Below are 12372 nucleotides of genomic sequence, written 5' to 3' on the forward strand. Positions count from 1 at the left end.
TTCCTACCGGGAAGTGCGTTTGCCGTGATATGTATGCAATGGTTAGCGACCATGCCCACCAATACTGGTGCGCACCGGTTTATGGATAACCCCACGTTATGCCTCGAAAATAAGGTGGTTTAAAACTACGTACGACACACACACACACACACACACACACACACACACACACACGTACACACACACACACACAAACTCACACACACACACACACAAACTCTCTGACGCAGTCACTTACTTGCCTCGCTCACAATCACACACACACACACACACTCAACCGCACAGTGTTACCATCGAAAGCCACCGCCAAAGTGCTGGAGGTGGACATCGGGGACAAGCCTGGACTGGGCATCACGCGGGCGAAACTGGTGCAGAACAACGTTGCTCCACTCTGTCTGGTCGCTTCGCACGCACTGCGAGGTGGACAGCGACTCGAAGTACGGCAGCGTCCCCACGCTGTCAAAGGTGCATTTCGTCAACTCCAGCACTCGAACGCCGGCAAGCGCGTGGAAGTCTTCAAGGGTGCAGGATGTAATGGAGCACTTGCGAACGTTTCGGGTGAATTCCAACTTGAGCGGGCCGGATACCGTCCACAGCGATAAATCGCCCGCAATGTCGCCCAGCGAGGTTCGTGGCATGCGAGGGCCCCGGATAAGCACCTGTTGTGCACCACGAGCAACGACGGCACCAGTGCAGTCTTCCAGGGTGATGGATTGCTTCGCACATGCGCTGTGAAGTTCGCCTTGCTTGAGCGCGCACTTTGAAATGTGAAGTGTGCCTACAGCCTTCAAGTTGTCCAGGCCAACCAGTGCAGCGTCGTTGGTTTGCCCTTTCACAACCACCTGGGCCACGTTCTTGAGCGGCGCGACGTCAAATTCGTCGGAAACGAGAACCACCACGGACTTGATGCTTGCAGGCAAAGAAAAGCCGCGAATGTCGCTGGCGTCCACGTCATACAATTGAATGTCTGCGCCCGCGGGGATGTCGTGCAACACGGTGCCAATGTGCTTGCTCGCCGCGGCGTTCAGGTTTAGAAGAGTGACCCGCTGGATCAGCTCCCTCAGCATGGGTGCGGGCAGTGGAAGGCTGGAGCCGAAGTTCTCGGCCTTCTCAAACAAAGGCAGGCGTGGCGGCAACATGGGGCATGCGATAATGAAGAGTTTCTTGAAACGGCGCTTGCTCTGCGCAAGCCTGGCGGCTGCATCCAAATCGGTGAAATCGGCACACTCATTCCCTTCGAACATGGGCATGGACACGGATGCGAGCACTGGGCAGCGGGCGAGGCTGAGGCTCGTGATGTTGGGGCTCCTGCAGGCGATGCTGGTGAGCGCCGAGCAGTCCCACAGTACAAGTTCCCGCAGGTCCTGCACGGCATCAAGCAGCAGCGCCACGAGTTCAGGGCTGCTGTCCACGCGCAGCTTCTTCAGCGTTTTGCCCTGGAACGAGAGCTGCTCAATACCCATACACTCGTCAACCAAGATTGCGTCGGCGCCGGGTACGTCAATGTGCAAACCGCGAAGATCATTGCACACGCCCACGGCCAGCGTCTGCATGGCGGTGCTGGCGCGGATGACGGCCATGAGCAGAGTGTTGCAAAACGCAAGGGCAATGTTGTTGATGTACTTCAGCCGCGGGAGCTGCAGTGACGTGAGGCTGGGGCAGCGTTGCAGCGTGAGCGATCCGAGCGCGGTACCGAGGAAGGTGAAGTCCTTCAGTGCAGAGTCGGTGATGCAAACGTCGCTGACGTGTTCGACGCCGACGAGGGACAGGGTCGACAGCTCGCGGCATTGCGACACACGCAGCAGATGAATGCGCTTGCTGCTGCAGACGACCTGTGTGAGGGCGTCGCAGTCGTCGATGACAATGGTGCTGGCGCGGGGGAGGTTGACTGGGCCATGGAAGCCCTGGAGCTGCTTCATGACGAGATGGGTGCCGTTGAAGGTGAAAGCGCGTGCGTGCAACATGCTCACCGAAACGTGGTTCAGCGTGAGTCGCTGGACATTGGCAAACTGTGTGAGGGGAACGAGGCATGTCCAGGCGAGCGAGAGCTCCTTGGCTGCTTGCAACGGGGCAAAGTCCTCCAGCTGGCCACACTTGACGCTGACGGTGGGGACGTTGGCCAGGGCGCCGATTTCAAGAGGAACCATGCGCCGCTCGAGCTCTCGGATTGTCACAGACTTGACGGAGCCCAGGGAGCCCGTGATGCTGGGCTGGCGGTGGAGGATGGTCCACGTGAAGTGGTCGACGCCACGCAGCTGGACCTGCTCGACGGGCTTCTCTGATGTGAGGAACACGTGGCATGCGCCGCTCAGGGCAATGACGTCGGTCGGGATGATGGTGCGGATGTGGGCCTGCTCGAGGCGCGGGTTGCCAAGCTCGCGCAGGAGCTCCAGCACGGAGTCCCAGTCGCCCTCGGAAGCGTAGCGGAACTGCATGAGATACACCACTGCCGGGGTTAGGCGCGCGGGCTGGTACCGCGCGGCGTCCAGCGCTTGGGGGTTGTGGGCGGCAACGTCCCCAGCGGCGCCGACACCCCGCACCCATGTGATCATGTCCTGGTGGAGGTTGAAGCAGAGGCGAGCGTAGCGGGAAAACTTGGTGTGGAAGGCTTGCGTGTGCTGCTTGAGGCGCAGGTAGTGGCAGTTGGCGCGCCACAAGACGCCGAGCCGGGCGTAGGCGATGAAGCGGTCCTCGCACCACGCCTTCCAGTCCTTGAGCACCTTCTTGTTGGTGATCCACGCGACGCCCGGCGCGTCAAAGGCGTCCTGCAAACACCACACGGGCAGCGCATACGGAAGCTCGCGGTACATCTTGTGGCAGGTGCACATGAGGCGGATGAGTGCGAGTGCGTTCTGCTTGTGGTACGGCAGGTACTTGTCCACTACTCGCCGGCGATTGCTCGGCTGCGATTTGGGCGGCTCCGCATATCGCGGGACTGTGAAGAGCTGCTGCACAATTAGCGTCCACTGCGTCAACCCAAGCTCTTCCATGGTTCTTGTTGGCAGGCTGGCTGGTAAAGGTCAAAGGGAAGAAAGTGTGTGCTGTGGGGGGGTGTGAGGGCAGTGAGGGCTGGAGGCGGCAGAGGTGGCTGTGGAAAGCGAGACAACGATCGGGGTGGTGGTTGAAGAAAATTTACAAAATCACGTACAGAATTGCGATTTCGACTGAAATCAGTCGTTCTTGTTGATGATCTTGCTTCTTCTCGCTGCGCGAACGCAATCGTTGATGGAGCAAAAAGCAAACAGCGAGGAGCAGCCATTTCCTTCCAATCAGTCAACCACCTCGCTTCATCGCTTTGCAACATCAACAAACAACAGCCAGACGCACACGCACCTTCGACGTTCGCGGCTCAACAAGTTCCACGACACACAGCATGGAGACCACGTTTATGAGGGCTGAAGCATCGTCGCCAAGCGCAGCAGCTGGCGGAGCAGGGGGCATGTTTGATTTCTCCCATGTCAAGCGCGACACCCAGCAACACCTGACGCGGGTGTACGGCGCTCTCACTGCCGCCGCTGGCGCTGCAGCCGTCGGCGCTTACTCCTACGACGTTGTCCTTGACGGCATGGTAAGGCAGCTGATGTGTGTGCGCGTATGTGTTTGTGTGCGTGCGTGCGTGCGTGCGTGCGTGCGTGCGTGCGTGCGTGCGTGCATGTGTGTGTGTGCATGTGTGTGCGTGCGTGTGTGTGTGCATGTGTGTGTGTGCGTGCGTGTGTGCGTGCGTGTTTTCGTTTGTGCGTGTGTTGTACATGTGCGAGGGAGAGGAAGGCAGACAAGCGTGCTTGCGTTTGCGTGAGTTTGCGCGTGCGTTGGCTCCAACGAAGCCATGGCAAGACTAACCCTCCTTATGCGTGTGCGCTTGACTGGCAGTTTTCGGGCTTTTGGCTGCTGTTCTTGGGCAGCCTGTTCTGCGTGTATCAGCTCAAGAGCTCACACTGCAATGACATCAACCAGCCCACGTCGCGCTGGCTCTACCTCCTTGGGTTCGGCTTCCTTACTGGTGAGGCAGCTCTGTGTTGCGTGTGCGTGTGTGAAGGGCTCAGTTCTGTGCATTTGTGACGTTTGCTGTTGGTCGCATAGACAAAGCGGTCTTGAAGCCATCCATCACCTTCACCAGAAGCTGCCCTGTCTTGTCAACTGGTTGCCCCCATGCCCCCCCCCTCCTCTCATCACCAATCACGTGTATTGACATGTACACCGCACGCCACCCTCTCCACCCTTAACCCTATACCCGTCCGTCGATCTTCATCCTTCATTCTGACAGGCGTTTCCATCGGGCCCCTGCTGGATCTGGTTGCGTTCATCGACCCAAGCATTCCAACCACAGCCCTCGTGATGACAACGCTTGTGTTTGCCACGTTCACCATGATGGCTCTCCAGGCTCCCTCCCGCACCTGGCTTTACCTTGGAGGTGTGTGTGTGTGTGTGCGTGTGTATGTATGTGGATATACGTGTGTGTGTGTATGTATGTATGTGTGCGTGTGTGTGTGCGTGCGTGTGTGTGTGTGTGCAGGTGTGCGTGTGCGTGCGTGAGTGGATGTATGTGTGTGTGTGTGTACGTCTTACTTGCGCTTGCGAGGTCCGTTCAAGTGTTCAATTTGTACTGACACCTGTTTCGTTTATACGCTGTCATGCGTGCGTGTGTGGTGACACCAGGCATCCTTGGCTCGATGATGCTGGTCAGCCTGACCATGGCCATTGTCAACATCTTCCTCGGCTCCATCATCCTCTTCCAGGTAGCACACGACTACAGACATGCTTGTGATTTGGGGGGGGGGGCGAGCGTTTAATTCCTGTCGAGGTGATAAAGACTGCGTGTGATGTGGTGCATCCGTTTCTGCTTCTGCGCCGCATACGTGAAAGCTTTGCATGTTCGAAATCAGCGCCTACACTTCCTCAACGAGAAACACATCCTCACCTTCTCTCTGCGCACACCCCTGCCTTGAACCCTATTGAACTCCCCTCAATCCCTCTTCCTTCCCATTCAACCCCCCTCAATCCCTCTTCAATTCCCATTGAACCCAATTCGACCCTCCTCAACCGTATCCCCCCCCCCTCAATTGTGCTCCCACATTGCCAGGCCGAGCTGATGCTGGGTATGCTCATCTTCTCCGGATTTGTTGTCTTTGACACGCAAGTCATCATCACCAAGCACGAGCTGGGCGACCGCGACTACCTGAGCCACGCGCTCGACCTCTTTGTGGACGCCGCCGCCCTCTTCAAGCGCATCCTCGTCCTTCTCGCCCAGAACAAGGTATCGTGCGCTTGTGTTTGTGTGTGTGCGTGTGTTGTGTATTGTATTTGTGTGTGTGTGTGTGTGTGTGCGTGTGTGTTGTGTGTGTGTGTGTACCTGCCATGCTGCCTGTGATTCTGCCTGTCATGCTGCCTGCGAGCAGCGTTATGCCTTACTTGTGTTGTCCACCTTCATCCACGTTCATCCTTGACCACGACTTCGGTTCACGTGTCGATTTCGTGCCTCGTTGCATTTGCGTGCAATCATGACTGCTTTGTTTTCAGGCACGTCGGTCGGACGAGAGCGGAAGCCGCCGCAACACAAAGCGTCGTTGAACGAACGAATGGAATGATGTTGCACCAAGCAACTCACAGCACCATGTGCCTCACACCCTGGCTGCTGAATTGCAGCACGACAATGGGTGTCAACGCTGGCCTCTTCTCCTTGCCATTTGTTCCAATTGGTCCTTGCTCTGCTGCTACTTCTTATTGATGGTGTATCCGTTTTGCTCGCGTCCCGATCGTGTCTGTGCCTGTGTCTGTGTTCCGTGTCTGTGTGCTGTGTCTGTGAGTTTCTCCTCTGAAGCCTTTGAGTTACATTTCAGCGTGTGTGCAATAGAGCTCAAGACAATACGAGAAAATGCAAGAAAGGTCACACACACACACACACATACACACACACACACACACACACCTGTCCGCCGTGCACAGTTCATCGTGCGAGTGGCGTTCACACGTATCCCCCCGACATCCCAGAGTTGTTCGTTGGACATTTCACCGTTACATGAGACAATTTTCCACAACGGCAGGAAAGAAGGCAACGACGATGAGCGACAACCATGCACAACACCACCAACAACAACAACAGCCGCCTGCACCTCAGCAACCGGCTGCAGGCGTTGCTGTGAGCGCCGTGACGTCTGCGGTACCCTCGTCAGCGTCGTCAACGAGAGCAAGTAGGGACGTGCCACATCCTGGGAAATCAGCGGGCAGTGATGGGAATGGAAATACCAACAACGGCAGCAGTACCACAACAAAGGGCAAGGGTCGTCAAGACATTGCGCTCAACGAGTCGCTCACCTCCATTGACTGGCTTCCGCGCTTGAACGTCGGCAGAGGGTGAGCATGGCTTTGCCTGACCGTGTCGTGATGAAACACACAACACACTGCCATTGATCGCAGGGAGATGCCGCCAGAGGGTGATCATAGATCATGTACCTCGTGCCGATGCCTCGATGCAGCCTTGGCTGATTTGGGGTGTGTTTTTGTCATGAACGTCACACGACCTCCGTGTTCACGCTTTGAATATATCACTGATCCAGGAGGGAAGACGGGAAGCCACCCTACTCCTACGCTACCCTCATCACCTTTGCGCTCAACAGGTCTGTGAGTGTGTGTGTGTGTGTGGTGTGTGTGTGTGTGTGTTGGATGTGTATGTGTGTGTTGGATGTGTTGGATGTGTGTGTGCGCGCGCGTGCTCGTGTGCGCACGTGTTGTAGGGACAGCGTCATTCTTGTTCTGTTTTGCACGTTCATGGTTGTGGGGGTGTACGTACATGGCCCAGTGCTCCACGCACTCATGTTACTATGGTGTTCATGCATGCGCTCCATTCTTCAACCATTGAGTTCGACCCATTCTCTCATCACCATGCCTGCCGCCACCTGCAGTGTGAAGACTGGCGAGAAGAAGATGACGCTTGCAGACATCTACGAGTGGATTCAGGAGAACTACCCTTACTTTCGCACCGCAGACAAAGGCTGGAAGGTCCGCTAACTAACCGCTCTCTCTCTCTCTCTGTGTGTGTGTGTGTGTGTGTGTGCGTGCGTGTACGCTTACGTGTGTGTGCCGTACACCCCTTCTGCTGCGTGGATCTGTGTGTGGTGCTGATTGTGTCATCTGATGCTTGCGCGATACCCCAATTGCAGAACTCTGTCCGACACAACCTGTCCCTCAACAAGATGTTCAAGAAAGTCCCAAGGGACCCAGCAGATCACGGCAAGGTGCGCTTTCCCGCGTGCGTTTGCTGGTCGTGTCACTGGCAGCTGTTGGATGCAGAATGCCGCCATCACTTGTGCCAAAGCACAGGCACACAGCCACGCACACGTGACAAGCAAAGAACACATAAGTAACAGTCCCACAAGCAACACCACATACATGCACACACACACACACTCGCATGCAAACAAGCGCGAGTACACACACACACACACACACACACACACACACACACACACACACACACACACACACACACACACACACACACCACCACCACCACCACCACCACCACCACCACCACCACCCTCACTTCCAAAACCTAAACGCGCATGCATGCAATGGGTCCGTGCAGGGATGCTACTGGGCAATCAACGAAGATTATGACCCAGAGACGGACGGGAGCAAAACAAGCAGGAAGCGCAAGAAGAAGACGGTGGGGCATAAGCGACAGCACTCATGACCGACACCACCACCACTTACCGGCACTGACTGATACGTTGCATGTCCTCAGATTGCATGATGTACCGATTTGCGCCCACAATTCCTCACGTGCATTCAAACACACGCACACACACACAACACTCATTTACACACTCATACACACACAACAAATACACTGGCACACAACACTTGTAAACACACTTATACACACTTGCGTATTTCACTAGAGCAAGTCGTCGGATACGGGGGAAGAGCCTGCCAAGAAACCGCCAACAGCATTCAGCCCAACATCAAGCATGTCCGGTGTGCTGCAGCAGGCGCAGCTTGCCGAGTTGCTTGGGTCGCAGGGCATACCGTCAGCATCGTTCTCTTCTCTTGTGCCGCAGCAGCAAGCGCAACAACAACAGCAGCAGCAGCAAACACAGCAGCCGTTGTCGCATCAGCAGTTACACGACAACCAGCTCGCGGTTCCCGACAACATTGGTTCGTCTGTGTGCGTGCGTGTGTGTGCGTGTTTGTCCGTGCGTGTATGCGTGTGTGTGCGTGTGTTTGTTCGTGCGTGTATGCGTGTGTGTGCGTGTGTGTGTGTGTCGGCGTGTGTATGCGTGTGTGTGTGCGTGTGTCTGTCTCTGTGTGTATGTGCGCGCGCGTGTGTGTATGCGTGTCTAGTGGGCGTAATGTGAGTTTGAACTTGAAAGCGAATGCACTTGCGATCTTTGCCTCCTCTCACTGACTGACACGCCAACCAAACTCTACCACCGTGCTCCTCCCCCGTCCGGTTGTGCAGATTTGAATGCGAGCTTATCTGCGTTCCATGACCTCAACTCCTCCTTCTCTCAAATCTACTCCAGCATCGTTGACACAGCCCCCGCAACAACACCAACAACATCATCAACCGCCGCATCCATCATCACCACGACGACGATGGCACCAACAGCACCAGCACCAGCAGCGCCCGCCACATCCACTGCCCCAACATCGTCTGTGACGGCAACAGCAGCGGCCCCGCCTGTGCTCACGTTTGAAACAGTGCAGGGCGTCATGTCGGTGAGTGGCCGTGATGGTGGTGGTGGTGGTGGTGGTGGTGGTGTTAATCTTGCCATGGTATCAACTCACATCTGAGCCCATTGATATTGTGTGTGTGACTGATTGCAGAACCTGGAGTCAAATCCACCACTGCTGCAAACACTTGATCAGAGCCTCTACAAGTGCGTGATGACAGCAGAGAGAGAGAGTGTGTGTGTGTGTGTGTCTGTGTGCATGAACATCCGTGAACATGTGTGTGTGTGTGTGTCTGTGTGCATGCGTGTTGCGTGCGTATGCGTGTATGTTTCCTCTCCCCACTGGTCTTCTGTCATTCATGACTCGCATCACTGCCATAATTTGGCCTTCAAACATCATCAAGGAAAACGCAAGACCTGGTGAAGAATGTTCAGGGTGACATGAGCTTGAGCGGAAACTGGCTCCTCTCTCCGCACTTTCCCGACTTGGCAGCGTCGTTCAACACGCTCCTCCAATCGTCCACCAACCCGCTCGCAAGCATGGACCTCTCTGCGTTGCCCATGGTACGTGTCTGTGCGTGCATGTGTATGTGTGTGCGTGTGTTCTCACATCACTTGGATTACTGACGTCATGATCCACGTCTCACATGCTCGCGCGCACGGGTTTTTACATATGTATCCTCCCCCTGCGCAACCCTTGAACAGGCGCCGAAGCAACCACAGCCACAGGTACGGGCTTTGCCCACTGCTCTCCTTCATGTACACATGTGAACGCACGAGGGCATACTTACACACACACATGCAATACCGTCATTCTCATTCACAACGCGCGCACCAAACACACACACACCCTGTGCTTCGCAGACAACTGACATTTTCAACGTCGATGAAGAAGAGGAGTTTGACTGGGACACACTGCCCATGGCATGATGCAATAGTGCACACAAGCCCGCAGGTGGTGGTGGTGGTTGCGTGCAATAATCAGCTGTGTCTTTCAATACATCACATGTGTGTGCGTGTGGCATTGCGTCGCTTTCTTTGGTTACACTTGACTTGAGTCGGAGCAATTATTTCATCAATGTGCTTGACAGCATACAAACGACACGTTATCCCAAACAAAACAAGGCGCAACCATACAGGAAAGCAAGACATGGTAAAGCAATACAGAGAGGACACGGTTGGCGGCGTGCTGCCTGCTGCTGCTGCTGCTGCCTGCTGCTGGTCACATGTCGTAACTGCAGCGTGCACATGAGTAGAGGGCCGAGGGTTGAGGAGAGCAAACAGTCGACAGGGTGAGATAGCGTGAACAGCAACATCGCACGAGTGAACGCACAGACCAAAGAGGAGGAGGAGGAAAGGCAGAACAGTGCAAAGTGGGGATGACACGCTCGTGACTCACTCTGTTGCCATGTCAAAGTCCATTGAAAGCCCGCTGGCCTGGATGCTCTGGTTGGCGCGGCGCAATCGCGAATGACGACAGAGAACCAAGACAGATGTGTGTGTGTGTGTGTGGAGGGGGGGGGGACACATGTGGTGAACGTATAGTTTGAGGTAGCGCACCAACATGAGCAATCAACACACGGCGACAGATGAACGCAAACATCACCATCACCACAATTCGCGTCAGCATCATCGCCACCATCGTCATCAACGCACCTGCTTGATGTACGTTGTGCTCGTCTCGATGGCTTCGTTGGTCCGGCGTGCGGCCTGGTACAGCTGGACAACAGACACGCGCGCACAGGAGGGGCAGCAAGGCCGATGCAAGCAGTGAATGGGAGGGGGTGACGGAGGAGGGAAGTGAGCCAGGCGGTGGGAATTGCGTTGTGAGCGACAATCAGAAGATACAAAACAGTCACAAGCCACCAATGACGGTGATGGTGATCGCAGAGTGCTGATGGTGAAGTGGACACTGTGCATGTCAGCGGCAGCGCTCGCACCAACATGTGCGCGCGCGCGCGCGCGCGTGTGTGTGTGTGTGTGTGTGTGTGTGTGTGTGTGTGTGTGTGTGTGTGTGTGTGTGTGTGTGTGTGTGTGTGTGTGTGTGTGTGTGTGTGTGTGTGTCTTGGCAGGAACAAGGTATTGGCCCTCACCTCTGCTGTTTTCTGGAAGTTAGACTGGAGCTCTTGCAGCGACTGCTCAGACATGTTCTACATGCGCACATGCACGCGCACACATACGTATGACAGCAACAACAGTAGGTGGTGGTGAGCCATAAAACAAAGCTGGCAAGGCGTGTCTACGTGCGTGTCGTTGAGATTCAACAAGACATCACATGTGTCAGTCTGTGTGTGTGTGTGAGTGTGTGTGAGAGTGAGAGTGAGAGAGTGTGTGTTACGTACGGGCGCCTGACGGTCATGGAAGGAGACGACGCCGGCCCGCGCATCAATAGTCGCGCAGAGCTGATTCGAGTGGATCTGGTGACGGCGGTGGCGATGGCGATGGCGGTCATGGGAAGGTTGAGCTTCGACGTGGAACACACACACACACACACACATGTGCACATGGTCTTCAAGGACAAAAGCCTCTCGTCAGTCACCCCTGTCCATCACCACCGCCATCAACACCACCCCCCTCCCCCTCACCATCACCAGCGCCGTCATCAACATCGTCATCACCATGTCCTCGAGGATGGCCTGTGCTTCGCGGACGTCGTTGAGAGCGGCGCGCTGCGTAATTGCATCCAACGACAGCGTGATGAACGTCTGTGTGTTTGGCAGTCATGCACATGACGGTGGCGATGGTGACAATGTTAGCGGTGGTGGTGGTGGTGGTGGTGGTGACAATGTTAGTGGTGATGGTGATGGGAGTGTGATGAAGGCCGCTGTGCCATCGCATTGGGTGGATGTGCGATTGTGTGCAAGTTCATAGCAGCAGCAGGACGCCAGCCTCAACCACCGCGGTTATGCAGCGAGTGAGCACCGAAACGACGTCCCAACCACGCCAATTGCTCATGCTCGCACCTTGGTGAGCCGTTGGATGCGGTGGCGCTTGGCGGCTTCGACGCACTGCTTGGCCAGACCCATGTTGTTGTCCTCTGTCAACAGCAGTCATGGTGATGACGGTGTGAATGACGATGGCGACAAACACGCTGAAGCGAAAGGAGTTGGTGGAAATGCGGACGGGGCACTTCGTGAACACCGCGCAGATGTGTTAAGTTGGGGGGCGAGTGTGAGGGGGGGGGGGAGCACAGTCCCATCGCACATCAGCCAACCCCCACGGGGGTACACAGCAGCTGTCGCCACAGCAGCAAGCAACACGTCTCCAATTTCCAACCAGCACTTGGTTGAGAGGCATTATACGCGTGTGATCATGCCCGACCTCTGAACATGTCTGTGTAGGACTGCATGAGCCTGTCGACGTTCTTGTTCGCAACCACGGCTTCAGCAAACGCCTGACGCAGCAAAACAAAGGAGAGAGCAGGGAAGGCAGTAGGTGCAGTGGTCATTGGCGGTCACGGGTGCTTGAGTGTGATGCACCGCGCAAAGCGACGCAAATGAGACGACACACGACAAAATCACACACACACACGCACGCACGCACGCAACACACACGTTGGAAGCGTACGTTGTATTTTGAGCAGAGGCGGTTGATGCGCGACAACACAGAGACGCCGATGGAATTCGACGACTGGGGGTGTGTGTGTGTGTGTGTGTGTGTGTGTGTGTGTGTGTGTGTGTGTGTGTGTGTGTGTGTGTGT

The 12372-nt window shown here is 55.8% G+C and overlaps 4 protein-coding genes across 4 annotated transcripts in view; 2 read left to right on the top strand and 2 right to left on the bottom strand.

The window, feature by feature from the left end:
- Positions 1–287: 287 nt before the first annotated feature.
- Positions 288–3115, bottom strand: PTSG_00934 (uncharacterized protein; the record flags this gene model as incomplete). The annotated part of the gene is made up of 1 exon (XM_004998350.1): positions 288–3115. The coding sequence occupies exon 1, from the start codon at positions 2988–2990 to the stop codon at positions 288–290; it is 2703 nt and encodes a 900-aa protein (XP_004998407.1). The 5' UTR covers positions 2991–3115.
- Positions 3116–3146: 31 nt separating this feature from the next.
- On the top strand, positions 3147–5871 carry PTSG_00935 (uncharacterized protein). Its single transcript, XM_004998351.1, has 6 exons — positions 3147–3568; positions 3871–4000; positions 4265–4411; positions 4657–4736; positions 5081–5254; positions 5518–5871. The coding sequence occupies exons 1-6, from the start codon at positions 3374–3376 to the stop codon at positions 5566–5568; spliced, it is 777 nt and encodes a 258-aa protein (XP_004998408.1). The 5' UTR covers positions 3147–3373; the 3' UTR covers positions 5569–5871.
- A 149-nt stretch (positions 5872–6020) lies between these two features.
- Positions 6021–9803, top strand: PTSG_00936 (uncharacterized protein). The gene is made up of 11 exons (XM_004998352.1): positions 6021–6351; positions 6555–6614; positions 6900–6996; positions 7158–7232; positions 7583–7663; positions 7899–8154; positions 8459–8718; positions 8827–8879; positions 9077–9236; positions 9378–9401; positions 9537–9803. Exons 1-11 carry the CDS (start codon positions 6059–6061, stop codon positions 9600–9602), a joined length of 1425 nt encoding a protein of 474 aa, XP_004998409.1. The 5' UTR covers positions 6021–6058; the 3' UTR covers positions 9603–9803.
- Positions 9731–12372, bottom strand: part of PTSG_00937 (uncharacterized protein) — a 5459-nt gene continuing 2817 nt past the window's right edge. Inside the window, exons 7-15 of the mRNA XM_004998353.1 lie at positions 12240–12302; positions 11994–12066; positions 11636–11709; positions 11291–11377; positions 11015–11089; positions 10766–10822; positions 10329–10391; positions 10072–10118; positions 9731–9907 (exon numbers count right to left, since the gene is read on the bottom strand). Coding sequence (XP_004998410.1) covers positions 9895–9907; positions 10072–10118; positions 10329–10391; positions 10766–10822; positions 11015–11089; positions 11291–11377; positions 11636–11709; positions 11994–12066; positions 12240–12302 — 552 coding nt within the window. The 3' untranslated portion in view covers positions 9731–9894. The remainder of the gene's footprint in view (positions 9908–10071; positions 10119–10328; positions 10392–10765; positions 10823–11014; positions 11090–11290; positions 11378–11635; positions 11710–11993; positions 12067–12239; positions 12303–12372) is intronic.

This window comes from Salpingoeca rosetta (genome assembly GCF_000188695.1).
Source record: "Salpingoeca rosetta unplaced genomic scaffold supercont1.2, whole genome shotgun sequence".
In the NCBI taxonomy this organism is placed as follows: Eukaryota; class Choanoflagellata; order Craspedida; family Salpingoecidae; genus Salpingoeca; species Salpingoeca rosetta.

Coding starts and splice junctions, on each gene's coding strand:
- PTSG_00935 (XM_004998351.1), top strand. CDS start 3,374: ATGGAGACCACGTTTATGAGGGCTGAAGCATCGTCGCCAAGCGCAGCA. Junction 3,569..3,870: donor ACGTTGTCCTTGACGGCATG/GTAAGGCAGCTG, acceptor CTTGACTGGCAG/TTTTCGGGCTTTTGGCTGCT. Junction 4,001..4,264: donor TGGGTTCGGCTTCCTTACTG/GTGAGGCAGCTC, acceptor TCATTCTGACAG/GCGTTTCCATCGGGCCCCTG.
- PTSG_00936 (XM_004998352.1), top strand. CDS start 6,059: ATGAGCGACAACCATGCACAACACCACCAACAACAACAACAGCCGCCT. Junction 8,880..9,076: donor CTTGATCAGAGCCTCTACAA/GTGCGTGATGAC, acceptor AACATCATCAAG/GAAAACGCAAGACCTGGTGA. Junction 9,237..9,377: donor ACCTCTCTGCGTTGCCCATG/GTACGTGTCTGT, acceptor ACCCTTGAACAG/GCGCCGAAGCAACCACAGCC.